Source organism: Centroberyx gerrardi, chromosome 3 (assembly GCF_048128805.1).
Source record: "Centroberyx gerrardi isolate f3 chromosome 3, fCenGer3.hap1.cur.20231027, whole genome shotgun sequence".
In the NCBI taxonomy this organism is placed as follows: domain Eukaryota; kingdom Metazoa; phylum Chordata; class Actinopteri; order Beryciformes; family Berycidae; genus Centroberyx; species Centroberyx gerrardi.
The window spans coordinates 16,077,044-16,094,896 of NC_135999.1; the positions used below are offsets into that span (position 1 = coordinate 16,077,044).

General features: G+C 38.9%; 2 protein-coding genes across 2 annotated transcripts; both read right to left on the reverse strand.

The window, feature by feature from the left end:
* Positions 1-8,295: 8,295 nt before the first annotated feature.
* On the reverse strand, positions 8,296-10,001 carry LOC139923681 (lecithin retinol acyltransferase). Its single transcript, XM_071914499.1, has 2 exons — positions 9,513-10,001; positions 8,296-8,451 (listed from the first exon to the last, which is right to left on the reverse strand). Exons 1-2 carry the CDS (start codon positions 9,999-10,001, stop codon positions 8,296-8,298), a joined length of 645 nt encoding a protein of 214 aa, XP_071770600.1.
* A 1,225-nt stretch (positions 10,002-11,226) lies between these two features.
* lrata (lecithin retinol acyltransferase a) lies at positions 11,227-12,266 on the reverse strand. The gene is made up of 2 exons (XM_071914469.2): positions 11,733-12,266; positions 11,227-11,379 (listed from the first exon to the last, which is right to left on the reverse strand). Exons 1-2 carry the CDS (start codon positions 12,264-12,266, stop codon positions 11,227-11,229), a joined length of 687 nt encoding a protein of 228 aa, XP_071770570.1.
* Between the last annotated feature and the right edge of the window lie 5,587 nt (positions 12,267-17,853).

Here is a 17,853-nt window from a genome sequence, read left to right on the forward strand (position 1 = left end):
TGATCTTAGATGTAAATGTCTGAACTATTTTCGAATTAGCCTGTCTACATATTTAGGGAATTGTAGCTCATCCTTATTATTTTTTCTGTTGTTTGTTTCTGCATAGACTCACATATATTAAGCTGAAGAAGCAGCTTTATATTGAGGACGCTCTTTCGAGCCTTTTGGCTGGAATTCAGTTGTCATCCGCGTCCCGTGGCAGTTCGTGATATCTACAAATCTATCAAGAAATGAAAGTAAGGCTTTTCCTATATGCAGGTTATACAAGTGTGTTCAGTTATTGTAAATAAATATTCAATTATAGTGTTTTATATTTTTTTTTAAATATCAAATGTGAGGTCAAATGTGAGATCAAATGTGAGATCAATTGATCATACTCAAACTAATAATTCAGCACCTACAGATTTGCTCGTTGTCCAGAGTAACATCCACTCACCTTAATCTGTAACAGGATGAGATGTTCAGGTTCCCCTTATTCGTCTCCACGTTCAATTAAGTTTAGCATTAGGCTCTAACATGCTTCTTCTCGTGTCCGTGATATCCAGGTAATTTGAACGATGTAAATCGGTAAACAAATCACTAAGCGAAGACAGATGTCATATTTGTGGAATAATGTTCTTCCAGAAGGCACAGCAGTCCGCAGCAGTAAGCGCACGACGTTCACCAGCGCGCACTGCAGCCTCCAGAGTTTGGAGAGGGCGCATTACCTGTGTGACAAGTCTGAGCCCGAGTGATGAGGCGTGTTGACTGACAGAGAGGGGGCGTCCTTCCCTGACCAAACCAACCCAGGGATAAGTCTCTTTGCCTGAATCATTTCTGATCCACTTCATTCATGAGCAATTAAGAGCGTCTGCTCGACATCCCAGTGCGCTGGAATGACAAATATCATTTTTCTGCCTAGATCTGTGCCAATGTAGGCAGGGAAATGTAAAAAGATATAATGAGAGCTAATGCATTAGAGTCTCATTAATGACCTACAGATCATGCAGGGGAACACGTAAGGAACAAAAAAAAAAAGCAAACCAAGATGGTTGTAGATTTGAGCACTAACAGTATGGTGGGCCCAATATTAATAACTTCATACTTAAATGCATTTAGTTGTAAGAAATGAAGAGTTCAAATCTCCAGAAAACATGTAAGGTGGCCAACCGTTTGATATCAGCTCACTTTACCAAGAAGTACAGCTGGGTAGCATCGGCATAATGGGAACTAATGAATCATATAGCCTACCCTAAGGGTAGCATATATATGGAAAAAAGTATGAGGCTAATAATAGACGACAGGTAGCTTTTGCCAATGATGACCTGGTCTCCTCGGTTGCAGCAGAGAAAGATCTATCCAGATGAGAAAACCAGTACCAGATGAGATGTGGATCCAGTGTTTGAGACGCTCTAGTAGGATTACCAACCGTGTCAGAAGCTGCGCTGACATCTAGGAGAACTAAAACCAAGGATTTTCCCACATTAGCTGCTAAAAGCAAGTATTTCATCAACTTGAGAAGGGCTGTCTCAGTGCAGAGCTCTAAAACCAGACTGAAAAGAGACCATTACTCATAAAAGAAACAAATTTTTTGGTGTTTTTTTTCAAGACCTTGGGCAGGAATGGTAATTTAGAGATCAGTCTGTAATTGTTTAAGGAATGAGGGTCAAGAGTAAGAGTAAGAGTAAAGGTTTCTTAAGTAGTAGTTCAACAGACATTCTTAAAGTAGGTGGGGAGATGAATTAATAATTGTTACGATACACAGACAGACCATTTCCAAGACTTACTTAAGAAATATAGTGGGCAGAATATCAAAGGCACAGCTAGAGAGGGCTTCATCTTAGATATAGTCTTGACCTGATGAATCAGCAGACAACAACAAATGAATCTGTGTGGTGACGGCTGTGTTTTGACTAAGTGGTGTGATTTGCGTTCTGTAATTTCTGAAAAGTGCCCTTACATTTTGTTAAGTCTTTTCAGTGTGGTTTGAGAAAGATTGCATTCTTGCATTTTTCTTAGTCTTTTAATATGTCAAGGCAAACGTGAAGTTTTGAGGCTGTCCATTTCCACTTTGCTTCTCTACAGATTCTCTTTGAGGCACAAATATTCTCTGCTAACCAATGAAGAGAGGATTTATTAGCCTGATTTCAAGATAACAAACTGGAACTCATAATCATAACAAACTGGATCTCATTAGAGACGATAAAATCTTGACAGATAAAAGCCTTATTGAAAAGGAACTTAACACTGAACAAGCCACAAACAACAGTATCACTACAAGCATCAGATTGTGAAGTGAGCTTAACTGTATATAATAATGACAATGAGAGTTTATTATTTACAATGTGGGTCCATGTAGTTGAAACTGTTTAGCCTACCGCTGGTAATTGGGCTCATAATTTGATTTCCACCATTATAGTGCAAGGCAACATGTGGCCATTGGAAATTGAGTTACTGTCTACCAGCCTCCTTGGCAAAAGCCCACTTCGCCCTCAGTACAAATACACAGATGGTGAAATAATGACAGAAACCAGGAAACCCTGAATAGATGGGCATGTTAAGAGTTTCCCTTGTGATTTTAGGAGGTGGGGCGCTGCTCACATTGTGGTTGCTGACTTTGTTCTAAAGTGAATGTCAACACTAAAGCAATAAGCTTCCTGTTGTCATTAAAAACACAGAAGACCCCAAAGAGGAGTCTTGGCTCTAAATGCGTATGAACCCCCTAAGCAACAATACAGCATGTGAGATTATAGTCTGGATGCTTTAAATGTGATATTAATGCCTATTTAAGTTACTGTAGTTAGCTTTAGTCTCTCCACTGACAGTCTTTATCTGCCTGTCACAGTACAGACTCAATTAACATAACATGAACTTGCATCATTTACATTAATCTTTTTTTTCACGTGGTATTGCTGTGTAGAGATAAAAGGTTTAAATGAAATTGCAGGAGCTCTCTGCTTTACATTTTTAATCTTTATCAAAATCAAACCATAAAGCTGAATTGATAGGCATGCCGAGCTAAACTGGTTTGAAGCTTTGTCTCTTGACCAGAAAGTTGTCACATTCTTGCGTTGTTTTCAGTTCACCTCTGGCAAATGAAATTCATAAGATTGCTTCAAATGATTACATGATAGATACAAAGCAGATTTTACTAGATTGATAAAATGAACAATGTTACTGTATTTACCTGTAATGAGAAAGAAAAATATTTATCTTCATTATTCAGTTCTTGCACAGTGTGAAATTCCTCTCCAATGAAAAAGCTGTGCTAGGATAAAATTTATTCATTGATATTTTCTGCTTTATTAATTTGATTTAGTGCAGGGTTGTAGAAATTATTGTCTTGATTCATGTCTAGATAAGTGTTCAGGTAAATTCAGACTAATCCATTGCATAAAACAATGACCTGCACTATGTCTGTACTGAAGACAATAACATAAAACTCATCAGGGTAATGATTGATTATTGATTTCCTCCATCTAGGCCACAATCATCTTCCAGCTATATCTGAAATGACTGATGCATACCTAAATACCTAGACTTACACACTTTGTCTGTAGAGGCTGACAGTATAAATTTATCATTTTGAGAAGCAAAGACATTAATATTCCAAGCTACATGGAGCCTTTGTGTCAGGGATGTTTAATCATAATCTAGTCTAAAATAACATAATTGACCAAATGTCACCTGTGCTTTATAATACTGCAGAGCCCTGTCTGCTGTTATTGATCCAAATACCAAATATACAGTTAGAGGTGAAAGGTTAAACATGGCACCCTCTTCAGTCTAACTTTAAGCCATGCAGTCATACTTTTTGTCCTGATTTTCCTGAATGTGTTCTAAGAAATAACATGTGCATTGTGAAAAGTGATGCAGGTTCCTTACACATTTACACTCTTTCACACCTGGGAGCTGCCCAGTACAACCACAAACCATTCATAATCTATCTACCTATCATTTTACTGAAAAGAGGCGAGGACAATGTTAATATGCTGTCACTGAAGACACGAAGGACAGTGACGGGATATAGTCTGTGAAGGCTTTGCATGGTAAAAAAACTGACCAGTGAAGACATATTTATTTGGAGCATTTTGTTTTAGACATAATGAAAAATTTTCATTATTTTCTTTCCATATGCCTGTGCAGGTTTCACTTCAAGGATGTTTCCTTTCAGGTTTGTTTACTTCAATCTTTATCTGCGTCTCCAGAGGCCAAATGTCTTTTATGAATCTAAATGAGATGATCATGATACAACTTCAGTTATGACTGGCACAAATTTGCATTCAAACAATGATAAAGCATTGCCCTTGCTTTTGACTTGCCCTGGGTTTCCTGTATGTGTATACTCAATTTAGAGTAGTATTACCACAAACTTTCTAAGAGTCAGTACTAATGGTCTTTGCTGCCTGCTTGTTGGCCATTTCTCTGCCTCGAAATGAATCACAATTACTGTCATCGCTGCTGTGCTATACCTGCCCTTTGCTTTAATAAATCTGTGGAAGACAGCAGCTGCACTGTCTCTATTCTAAATTTATTAGGCAGTTAGGCATCAAACTACTGCAGCTACAGTGGGAAAGTTGCCACCTCTGAGACTTGTCAATTTTTAAGACAGATTTTGTGCTTGTTGTCCTTTATGGCAAATGTGCTGTTTATCTTGTTGGTATGGTGGTACAGCTATAATGGATGTCAGTGGTTTTACTTTTCCATTAGTTTGATGTTAAAGTGAGACAACACCACATTTAGCTGATCATTCTGATGGTGGGAATGAAATTACTAAAACATGAACCTTATTTCTGTGGTCTAGGACAAACCAAAAAACTATTTTTGAACATCATCAACTCGCTCCTCAACGCAGAAACTAAAAGCAGTACTGAAAGCAGCAGTTGCACTTAACTATTGACAAACTGAAACAGAAGCTGTATGATTTCCCATTCTTTTCTCTCATTTTAGGGCACAAGCAATGCTCAATAAATGCTACAAGTAGTCAAACTTGGACATTTAGCTTTAGCTGGAGTTAGCCTGCCTGCAGCACAGCCCTGAGTTTTGCCTCCAGTCTGATCATGACTTGAACCTTTGATGTCATGAAGATGCCTAAACTTGAGTTGCACTATTGAGATTGAACTGGGAAAGATGGTAAAGGTTGCTGTGAGAGCACTCAGGGAAATTTTCATGGCATAAGGTACATTTCTATGATTCATACCTGATAACACTGCTGTAGAATGACACTAATTTGGGTGTAAAAGCCTCTTATTCGCTGTCTATGGATTAGCTTCATATTTTACATATTGCTGTATCACAGGCTTGAGTCTTAGTTCTCTGAGAGAGTTGCTCATATTAACAAATATTATTTTGACTGTCCTAGATCATGGGAATAGATGAATTCATAAAGTGAGTGGTATTCCCCTTTAAGATTTTTGAAGTGGATGGTTTGTTGAGGATGAAATACAGTAGCCTATTCAACATAATATTTATTTATTTAGGTAGACTTTGTGAGAAAGGGATGGGGGATAAGCTAATCTTTTATTCAACTACTTGTTAGGAATAACAAAATATGTTATAGTTGATCTATAAAGCATGCATAATACCAAGTTTTATTCCATCTTGACGGATACCTTGGAGTGTGGGAACCATTTCACAGCTGGAATGTCCGGCCTGTGTCGTCCCTCGAGGCGACAGCGGGCCGAGCAAGACTGCGGTTTGGGTGAAAAACAGTTGGAAATGAACAAGGGAGTGGAGAGATGGTCAGTTTCAGTGGCTTGACTGACTGCTGTGCTCATCTGACAAACATCACCATAGTTTCAAATGTAAAATGAAAAGTATGTTTTGAACAATGTCTTTTCCATTCCATTCTTTATCATATGGTTAATGCCTAGAGCCGGCCCGGCCTTGTCCCACTCCATTCTGTCGGAGGCTGTATTTACACAGAAACAGAAAACTTGATTTTTTTTAAAGCCCCCTTGTCATCCAAATGTGATCTCTCCATTGCTGGTTAAACAGGGAAAACCCATGACTCCATCTGGGTACACAGATACAGTATGAAAACCAGATTTCCCTGAGTAAATCCAGCTTAAAAGCTGAAGGCATGTCAATTTTAGAAGCGACAAAGCCCAGTTACTCTTCAGTCTCAGCATGGGGTGCTGCAGCTGTACACCTGCACTTGACTTAATGGAAGTTTTAAGCTTCAGCCTTGTATCTCAGCCTCTCTTAAATCAATACATAGTGCCTTTCTGCAGGATTAGTGTCTCAACGTGATGGCGAGGCAATTATCCCTCATTAACGCCAGTCTTTACCTGTCTCACTCAGTCAGGGTCAAGGCAGGGATAAATCTTAAAGGTTTATTAAGCATCCTGGGGAAGTTCCAGCAGCTATTTAAGATTCTAATGGAGGAAATCCTGACATCATCTTCATTTCTCAGAGCTTAGGCCAGAAGAACTTTTGTCTGATGGTTCTGGTAGAATTTACTATAGTTGTAAATCTGTGAATACACCTTTTGGCTGCAAGATAGAGATGTCGTCATGTGTTTTTTAGTTGAGTTAAATTACCTATGTGTTATATAGATTAGGCCTAATAACAAATCGAGATGATGAATTTTTTGTTGGTTATTTTACTCTACACCAGAGGGTCTCTACATTTGTCCTTCTGTTTCCCTAAAAAAGGCTTGTTAGCATTGTTAGCCTTCCTCACTGAAAACAATGGACATTGCTTGGCAGAATCTCTGCAGTCTGCAGTTTGCATCTAGCAGGTTCTTAATGTGGAAGAAGTGAGAGAAGAAGAGCAAGTGAAGAGAGAGAAAGAGAGAGATTGCTGTGAAGACGGAGGGGAAAGAGATGATGCTGGATCCACAACATACACAACAGTTGTCTTTACATACAGCCTGGTTTAGGCAGTACCACACACACATATTCACAAACCAGCAGTTTTCTTACATAATCTATTAAATGCATTAAAACAACGGAGCATCATATCCTATATCACCATTTTATTACCATTTTCCCTTTAGCCAGCAGCATGGTGCAATTATTTACAACACTGACCCCCAGATTCTGTAAATAGTTAATCACCCAGAGGTTTAGGATTAAATCTCAACTGTTTGGTTGAAGTTGACATACGTTTCAATCCTTACAAGTATAAACTTAATCAAATCAGATTAGCTCTCAAACTATACTAAAGATGCAATGATTTGTTAGTAATCATATTCCTTTCTCACCACTAAGCATCCCTTCCATCCAATCCGTCTCTTTGAGAGACCTTTTTGTTTGCTTGCTCTGAATTCTCAGTGGAAATGCTAAATGAAGGGTTAGGAACATTGCCCACTGGCATAATGTGATTCTTGATGTAGTTACATTGACAGAGAGTTGACCACATTCTTTGCGGTTGACTACAACTTAATGAGCAAAAATGTAATTTTTAAATACGGCTCTAATTGAGGTTGTTTCTGGCTGTTCTTTTCCCAAGCCTGTGATATTCAGTAGTATGTTCCCATGGACTGTCCCTCTAAATATTTCAAATGTGTTTTGCTTTTTTTTGTGTTGTTTTTTACATCAGGCATAACCGAGGGACTGTATGAAAGTATTATTAACTAGTGCAGTACATTGGATGTGGTGTTAAAAGTATGTTGAGATTTGATGTTTCATACGAGAAACGCAACAAGAGGCAGGTAGAAATACATCTTTAATTGACAGCAAAAAACATGACCATCGTCATTACATCAAAAATGATACTTCAAAAGATGAAACTTATTGCACTTTGTCCAAGCCGGCCTTGTGAGTGTGATATCACACTGATGACAACATTTGCCAGTTATCTTTAAATAAAGTCAGGAAAGAGTCAGCCGTGACTCCAGCCTCCTTTGACGTGGCCACATACTGTGTGTTTACAGCCTCACAATATGTGTCCAGGGGTCAATCTCTTCTTTCCAAAGAAAGCGTCATCCCAATCTTCAGGATCCAGTTCACTCAGAATCTATGAGCTACCAGTATTAATAGAGATTAATGTTGAATATCAGTGTAGTACACAAAATTAGCAATCTATCTGAAAATCAGCTTTTGAACAATATCATGAACAAATCAACAATCTAATAATTCTTTGATAATGTCCTCCCATCAAGACTACAGAAAATTAATACAACAGTAAATATAAAGAATCAACAATTGTCCAAATAATGTAAAAAATAGAATGTTGTTAGTTTTATCGCATTGTGTATGTGTTTCATTTCCCAGTGCCTTTAGTCACACAACTAAACCGTAGGACTTTGTTTCAGTTTCCACAATATGTTAGATTAGAGTCTCTCCTCATGAGTCATGTTGCTAGAGGCCATTAGGATGCCATCCAGATGGTGAAGGGGATGAGCAGGGTGGGTAAAGTGGTCAGCGGCGTCACAGAGCCCAGATACAGCATGGCTCCTACACCACACAGGGCGGTGAAATAGGCACTCATCCTGCTGCACACAATCTTCCTCACTGCTGTGCAGAACTGCAAGAAAGACAGTGAGAATTAGACAAAGCGCTCAGAAACTTTAGTGCAAAGTAAATTATAAATCAGAAGTGCAGCGGGTGGCTGTTGTCAAGAAAAAATGCAGAGAGAGTCTTTGTTGCCTCCACAATAATGTCAGTAATTTGGGCGTAAAGTAACACTAGATGGTGCTGCTCACCTCATGAATGACTGAACTTAGTTTTCAGTTCAGCAAATAACCCCCTGCTGTGAAAAAAATCCTCATACGACCAAATGTCAGAAAATGTCTTTCTCTACCTGACCTGCTCTTATTAAAAGTATGTTAGCTGGTGGAGGAGTAAGCTGCAACAGTAAAATACTCTGTCATTGTGAAATGAGTATTTGAGCACAACACTGGTTTTTAACATAAGATTCCTTAAGCCACCTTCCCTCATAAGTACATTCAGATTCTTTCCACTTTGCACGTGAGTGTTAATACACACATATTGTCCAATAATCTTGTTTTCACTAAATCCCTGGAAATGCTTCAAGGTATTTCTCATACAACACATGCAATGCATCTCTCTTCAAAACAAGATCTCTTACATGTGACCTTCCTAGTGCAACAGTCCCCAAGATTCAATGTCAGAGGAAGTTTGTTTCCTCCATCACATGCCAACAGGACATTGGCCCACATGTAGGTTTAGCTGTTCATATCAATGAGGAGTCAAAAAGCCTTGGTCACTGATCTTAGATCAGCAACATTTTTGCTCTGGACACTTGATAAAAATGGTATATTTTATACTGTAAAAAAGCATCTTCACCCCACGTAAATCTGCTGAGTACAAAGAAGGCACTCATTGCTCATAATAATCATCACAGACTGTAGCTTTTTTTGTAACAAGTTATTCCACTGTGATATAAATAATGACTTCTATATATTTCACAACAGGCTCTTGGAATTGCCTCAATCTGTGATATATTTACCAGTTTGTCAGACAATGGGCAAACCATACTTTAATGCTGTCCTACAAGATTACCCAGCTGTGTTTTCACTGCTCTGATATGAAGCTTTCCAGCAGACAGGAGGCCAGTTACTCTACCTGGTATGTCTGGTAGCTGATGGTCATGCCGTATCGACAGTACATGACGTAGTGTTCACAGTTGTACCACAGTAAGCTGTAGGTGATGGAGCCCAGCAGCTTCTCCGCCCGCCGGGCGACCTCGTCCCCGTCCATGGGAGGCTGGCTGCACACCTTGTCCATGTGGTTGACCAGAATCTCTGAGCCATAAGCAAAATCCTCCAAAGAGTCCACCCTGACGCTGGCCACCTTGGCGATAACTCCTAGTATCAGACGGTTGTTTGTCACCATCTTGGCAATAGCAGATTTATTCTTGGAAATCACTGGCAGGATGTCTGGGATGAGATGAGCCACCCGGTTGTCACCCAAGTAAATACCAAAATGGGTGAATAAGGTCCTGGGGACTTCTAACAGGTCGCCACGCTTGTAATGCGACAGGTCGTATTTAGAGTCCTCCTTTCTGACTTTGGAAGCCACAAAGAAAATGTTGAGTAGTTGGAAAGGAAACATGATGGCAGTCTGCAGCACACTGTTGGACACCTGAGCACTTTATTTATGTGGGAATTGGGAGGAGCTAGTGTGATTAGTAGGATTAGATATTGGTCAATGTTTCAGTCTGATTTTGACAGAAATAAAGGAGCTTTCTCTAATCACTTGGATGTGTGGTTGACTTGATTTCAAAACTCAGACCTGGGCTCCAGTGTATTTAGGTCAAGGGTTCTAATTAAGAAGGCTGAACTGGCAACTCTGGGGATTAAACCCTCATTTAAACGGTCACAGATATCGTACCATCGTACCTTAATAAACAGCCTGTAGTTTGACAATAGGCTACTGGTTTGTGCATGATACGCCTGTAATTGTAGATTTCGATCATTATTACTCAGCATTTTTTCCTGAGTATTAGATACAGATCATTAATCAGCACTGTTTTTGAAAATGAGGTTTCTAATTACCCAAATACATCACAGCATATCATACAACTAAAAGGTCACAGGTATTGTATCATAGTCTAAATAAAAAGACTCAGTAGTTTGATAATGCTATTCAGGCAATCGTGTCTGTGATAGTTTGAAATTGTGTCTTTTTCCTGTACACTTAGATTCATATTATTAGCCAACACAGTTTTTGAAAATGAAGTCTCAGATTAAGTGAATACTTAGCATAGCATATCATACATATTAAGGCTAGTTCTGCTTCCACTGACATGTGGGTGGAGATGTGAACTATAGTGTATGAAGTTGTCACACACACAAGGCACACAAATAAAAATGAAAAGTTTATTAAACCTTTTGCATATTTACAGTATTGGCTACTAAAAACAAAATTTCAAAGCAGCATTGTATTAAGTACAGTACTCAAGTGCAAAACTTGAATATGCCTATTTTACATACATCATGGTTGAAAAGATTTCCTTATACTGGTTTAAATGGCAAGCTTAAATATTAAGAAATATGAATCACAAACAGTATTTCTGCATCAAAGATTTAAGATGATGGGTCACTAGCTTCATACGTTTGAGTGGAAAATCATCAGCTGTACAGTAAATATCAGTACTTGCCATGTACCCTACTTACTAAAAATGAGTATTATGCTTGTGAAAACCAAGCATTTTATGAGGCATCACATGGAGTACAAAAGAAGCAGAAGCACCATTCTGAAAAGTTTCAAGTTAATGTCTCTGCAAAATAAAGGTTCAGTTCACTTTTTTTTTTTGATCGCCTTCTGCTGAGATCCTTCAACCAGCCATCCACAGAGTGAAGGGGATAAGAATTGTGGGTAATGTAGTTGAAGGTGCCATGCCAAAAGAGACGATGGAGATAATTCCAAGAAGAGCTGCTACAATGATGCTCCGCTGGTCTCGGATGATGGATTTCAAGCACTCGCAAAACTACAAAGGAAAGAAACACAAATTAATGTGTATGCAATATTTTATGCACTCTGCTAAAAGATAACTAACAGGCCTACTGTTTTTTGCAACTTGGTGTACAACACTAAAGCATTAAGTCTGCATACATTATCATCATTTGGTTACTTCATATTGACATCATGAATTTTGAACGCGGAGTTTATAATATATTCAATAAAATATCAGCAAAAGGATTATTCATATTAATTCCAAACATGCCATTGGTGTGACGCATTTATGCAAACATGCAATTCACAGAATTCAGCTGCAGAATGAGACTTTGTAACTAAAAGCATTAATTTAAAGAAAAGTGTGAATTGTTGCAGGCTGTATACCTTTTCTGTCTGCTGACTTGCGGCAGATCCGTATCTGCAGTGTGTCACAAAGTGTTCACAGTTGTTCCATAGCAAACTGTATGGGATTGCTCCAATACGTTTTTCGGCTCTCTTTGCGACATCTTCATTCTGAAATGCTTGTGTCTTGATCAGCTGATCCATATGGTTTACCATTATGTTGGAGCCATATGCAAAGTCTTCCAGTGTGTCCACGCGCACCGTGGCAAACCTGTACATGCAGCCAAGGATGAGTCTCTTGTTTGTTATTACAGTGCTGATCAACTTCTTGTCATTTGTAAGTACAGGCAGGATGTCGGGGATCAGGTGAGCGACTTTATTGTCGCCTAAATAGATCCCATAGTGAGTGAATAAAGTTCTCGGAACCTCCAGCAGGTCTCCTCTCCTGAAAAACGGCAGAGGGACGCGCTGCGTCGCGCGCTCCCTGCGCTCACCACCCGACCATTTGGACTCAAAAAGTTTGAAGTTGGAGAGAAGGGATAACTTCTCGACCAGGAATGTCAACAGGTGGAGCATTGCGAAAGTTTGCGTGGAAAGTGTCTGAGGGTGCTTGAGCGACATGGGCTTTTTATCCCCATCTGCACGAGGAGGAGACGCGAGCTCAGAGAAAATCCCGAGAACATGATTGGTCACGAGCGAACTTCTTACTGCATTAATAATGCACGTGCACTTTCTTCTTTGTGTCAGCATCTTGCAAAATATTTCCTGCCTGTATTTCCCTGATTAGATTTACAATAAACATACACGTTCAACGAAAAAAAAAAAAAAATTAATTCACATAAAGAGAGGAAGAGCTGTCATGTATTCATCTTTTTTTTTAAAAAGGATTGTCTGTAGATTTCAAACTAGCAAAAAGCATAGAAGATATTCTCTCTTTCAGGGATGTCAGTTCACTAAGCCCTATTACAAAGTTACTGCTCTACTCAAATATCATTATTAACTTAGGTCATTTGATGTGAGTAGGAAACTTTTGCATGGGGGGAGGTGGGGGTGGTGTGTGTGTGTTTTATACTGTTATATACTATACTGATGCAATGCCATTCATTTTGTGCACCAGCTTTTTTGTGCCACAGTTAATCATGTATTGAATTGGTTGAGTGTAATGGTTATTGGAATGTGGTGGGTAACTAAGCCATCGATCCATCAATTTTGGCTTCACTTATTTGGTATGGATCATGTATGGAGTGTCAGATCTTGCCTGTTCAACTGAGGCCCGTGCTTCCCAATTTGAAATTTTCCTAAGTAATAACTGAGTTAGCAAAGCCTTTTGCTTTCATCTGTATTTTATCCAATTTGCTCAACTAATGAATGTTATAGTAACAGCCTATAACAGCCTATTTCTGTTTTGTTGTGAATTGGCTGAATTGTGTTCATTACTCCTTTGGTACCACTTTGTGAAACAGAATTCTAATTAGACAATTAAGATGATTATCCTCTAGACAATAATTTGGGGGGGGGGGGGGGGGGGATGGGGGGTTGTTGACTCACAGTCGCCAGTCTGTTCTGTCCCATCATCATTGCAGGATCACGATGCTTGAAAAGAGCGGGTTGTGTTGGGAGGCCTTCAGCTCGGAGGAGGAGGCATATGATGAGATAAAACATTCCTCAGGCCAGATTACTTTATAATCCTGTGAGCTTCAGTTACACGCTCATCTTTTGACCCAAAAAATACCTTGAGAAATACTTAAGCCTCTTTGATCAATTGCCTTTGAATTTTTTCTACATTTGCTGACCTAGATACCGTAAAATCCCTGCAATGATTCTATTATCACTGCAAGGTTGAATGGTCGCTGGTGTGTAACATAGTCCAGCTGCTTCTTCAGACTATGGGAAAGCAGCATACCTTTGAGGAAGTGAATGTGATTAATGCGTATACAATACCACAGCTCAAACCTAATCAAGACATACATGGTACAAAGTGATCCATTCATCAATTCATCAAAACATTTATTGTCGTGCTCACTGCTACGAACATAAGCATGGGGCAGATGGGATCATACTCTGTGATCAGTGTTTGCAAAGCAGGTGTGTCAACAATGTTATCGCTCAAACTGTAAATGCATTAGCTTAATATGAAGTCAATATTAACTTTCATACAGTTCCTAGATGCAAAAAGGCTGGTATAGTTTATAGTGCAGAAGGGTCTTTGCTATTTACTACGACCACTCAATTTATTGGTAAACTAAAACTAAACTAAAAAGTGATTGATCATCGGCCTGGCTTGCTCATGAACTTCCAAAGCCTAAACATTTAGGTTGAGATGTGACACTCTGACCACAACAAGCGCCTGTTTTTAAAGGATAAGCATTTAAAAATACACAGGATTTGATGCAGATGTCAGAGAATGATGTACCAACCCATAAATGGTGACTATAGAGGACTTCAGGCTATGTGTCATAAATCTACAGGACTATCAGACAGGCAGCACTGTTCACTTCCCACCTAATGTAAATGTTAGTGTTGAGTGTGTGAGTGCAGATACTGTATGTCTGTATGTCACTGGGGTTATTAAGTGGGCACCTCCCATCACAGATGTCACCCTCGACATCTGCAAAAGGTTCAATAAGTTCTGGTGTCCCAGATCAACCCCCTGTGAATATGTGTAATACCTGTGTTATATATTAGTGTTATTCTTGACTTGATAGGAGTTAATTAATGCTACAGACTTTTGCTACATTTGTTAGCTATTTTTGCTGACACCCTGAAGAAGGCATAATGCCGAAACATGTTGGTGATCTAAAATAAATATTTTCATATGGAGAGAAGTGTGCAACCTTCATGATTACTTATTCCAGCTATTTTTGCTGATTCATCACTCCTGTAGGCAGCCAGTATATCTGAAATTGTACCTCATACACCATAAAAACCCACAGAAAAACACATTGGATGGAAATTCCACATATTAATAGTTGAGTTGCCAGTAATCAGCACAAAACTGCTTTCAATTATCTACAGTCTGACGTATCAAACCCTGTCAAAGCAAGAATGACATCGGCCATAAATGTCAAAAACACTTGTATTGAAATAACAATTTTCCTTTTCCTTTAATCTGTATTTAACTAGGCAGTTTTAATTTGAACAAATTCTTATTTGAAGATGGTCTAGATGAGAGCAAGGGAATTCAAATAAAAGAATCAATTTAGAATAGAGAGAACACAAAACAAGTAGCGGATAAAACATTAACAACCAACGCGTCAACAGTACAAACATGAGCAGCAAGGCAGAACAGACACAGGCCAGGGGCAACATATGACAACTATTTATACAAATAACATGAAAGGTAGGTTAATATATTTATAGCAGACAGCAGCAGGACCAAATGAACACACTCCAGACCAGCTATAAGAAGAAAAAAATAAATACAGTTGGCACTGATATACAAATATGTAGGGAGGAATTAGGAGTAACCCATTTTTCAGTCACATCGAGGTCAACTTAAGCGCCTTAGCTACCTTAAATTCCTCTACCGTGAAAAAGGTAGTAAAACTCAGCAAAAAAAAAAGTTGCTGAATTTTTCAGGTTGCTCAGCATGATTTGTTACAGGAGCTAACTTGGCCCCCAGCATGACATTGCTGCTTAGTAACAGAAAGAATGAAAACCTAAGACTACAACATCAAAAGGAAGATGTTTCTATGAGTCATTTGATGTTTTTTACCAAAGTCACTGATGTTGTGTGGACAATGAGTTGTCAGCCCGCTGCACATTTCACCTCCGATCACACGGCGTTCAGCTGAGCCGACTTACCGTCTGTGACCATCGGTTGAACCCTGAAGTGGCATTAAAACAAACCTTTGGCCTCTGTCTTGGTGAGATTTACTCCATGGTCAAATGGCCCCACACTTATAGTTGTGGCCAATGGGGGACCATAACAAGGCTCTTTAAACTTCATTTCTGGTCAGACCACCTCTGAACTATGCTGACTTTGTTCCTCAGCCTGTAAACCTAAGTTGATTACTGACAGACACGTGTCCTAATGCTGTGAATACTTTCAAGAAAAACAAAATGACACAGCACCATATTACTATGTCTTGAATTTCAGTGTATGACTAAGTATTAAGCGAAAAGAGTGGAATTGCAGCTATTATACTCAATAAAGGAAACGGATATTTTTGCAGTGCTTTTATATTGTTTCCTATTCTGATGAAATACACTCAGTGTGAGGATATCCGCCTGACATCAATGTCTGAATACAATAACAACAGCCCAAACCACATCTTAACATCCAGGACACAGCCTCGAGAGAGAGGGTGCCCATGTCTTCATGGCACTTGAAGAGAGAAAGCGACACTTTCCATCTGGTGTGTGTCCACAAAGAGGCCAGTTCAGCAAGAGTTCAGCACTGTTTAGGTTCATGGGCCCGACAGTTCATTCTCAGGTCAGCCAGGCTTTATATCCGTCTTGTGTCTGCTTTTTTCCCATAATAAAAACAGGTCACGAAAAGGTAGTCGAGGTGTGATTTATCATCCTCTGTCAACAAGGGGCCCACAGATGAAGCTTTATTAAGCTTTATATTATCACATGTATCTTAACTGTTTGTTTTGATGTAATAAAAAAAGAGGTGTGTTAACCTTGAGCGCCCCTATGAAGATCCATAGGCGGACCATTATCAACACCCACATACATTTTATACATTATACAAAATATTTGAGTGATAGGACTGATGTATGGCTGCTTTGAATAGTTTGGAAATAACACTGTATGCATTCCTCAGTCCAGACTGAAGAATATCACATTCTTCTCTGAAATATCACCGTAACTCACTTGCAGCAAGCAGTGGAAAAGGTTGTGTGTCATTTCTCTAAACCACAGAATGGAAAAGTATTATGTCCATTAATCCACTGATATGGCTTCAAACCTGTCAGGTGCACCAAAAGAAGTTTATTTCTGTTGACTATGATGCAAACAAACACAGCCACATAAATCCACATGGATTCTCTCTCTAACTATTACTGACACTAGGTAATTTGACATTTTTACCCTCAGTGAAAATCTGAAATGAGATATGTTAATCTGCTATTGATCAGCCCATACTGCTTCCTACAATTTAATGCACTTAAATAGCATTGCACAGAGCATTAAATAGAACAGTTCATCCATATGTGCAGATTCTCCACTCTACATGTGAAATCCTGAACAACTCAATGGTGACTGCCTGATGTTTTTGTCTCAAGTCCATCAACCCATTGCTTATTGTACTGTCTACCAATATAACTAGATTCAAGCAAATTGTGTATTAATACTCAGCTCATTGTTGGCCTTTCAGTCATGCTTGTTTGTGACTTTATCCTTTGATTGCATGAGGAAACACTCCCATTACTGACTATTAGGTGCATAGATTGATGTCTGGGATTGTTGGTAATGTACCTATTCCTAGTTGGCAGGCTTTGCACCTAGTTTTCAAAGGGACCAAAGGGAAAAAGGGACTCCTTCATTCTTACTTCCATTATGCATTATGCTTATGCAGCCCTATGCTTATGCAGCCCTTGCAATTTTTGGGGGTTGATGAGGAAGATCTTAAGCATCTGTTTACTGCTTTATTGGTTGGTAATGGCACTATTGATATGAGCCTTTGCTGTCAAACTTGAGCTCAGTGGGTGTTTCCATCGCTCTCTTTAGGGGTAGCACAGTGGAGATTTCCCTTTCTCTTCTCTGCTCAGTTAATCTGTCTTTCAGTGCCAAAGTGTTTGGCTCCAGTTCAATCTACAATATCTTAGCTATACATGAGTTTCTTACAAATTAAGCCTGTGAAAAAGCTGCTTTGTTTTGTCAGAAAAACACATGGAGGCATAGTTTCCCTGCAGACTAAAGGAAATAGATCATTAATCCTCTTATGTTTCTGAAATACAGAAAACAAAAAAGTCTTATAAACAACATTTTTCAAGGTGAGATATCCATTAATACATAGTGACAGCTCCACTTTACTTTTTTTTGCACAAATGAACAAAAACAAAAACTATTCAGCTTTTCAATATGGTAAACCTGATTTTCCCATAGTGAATGCATCCTATGCTATTATCTTACAATGTAACTATAAATCAGATTCAGCTGTGTTGTTTACATCTACTCAAGCGCACACATTCAGAAAATATAACTTGTCACATGG

Coding starts and splice junctions, on each gene's coding strand:
- LOC139923681 (XM_071914499.1), bottom strand. CDS start 10,001: ATGTTTCCTTTCCAACTACTCAACATTTTCTTTGTGGCTTCCAAAGTC. Junction 8,452..9,512: donor TCAGCTACCAGACATACCAG/GTAGAGTAACTG, acceptor TCTTTCTTGCAG/TTCTGCACAGCAGTGAGGAA.
- lrata (XM_071914469.2), bottom strand. CDS start 12,266: ATGCTCCACCTGTTGACATTCCTGGTCGAGAAGTTATCCCTTCTCTCC. Junction 11,380..11,732: donor CAAGTCAGCAGACAGAAAAG/GTATACAGCCTG, acceptor TTTCCTTTGTAG/TTTTGCGAGTGCTTGAAATC.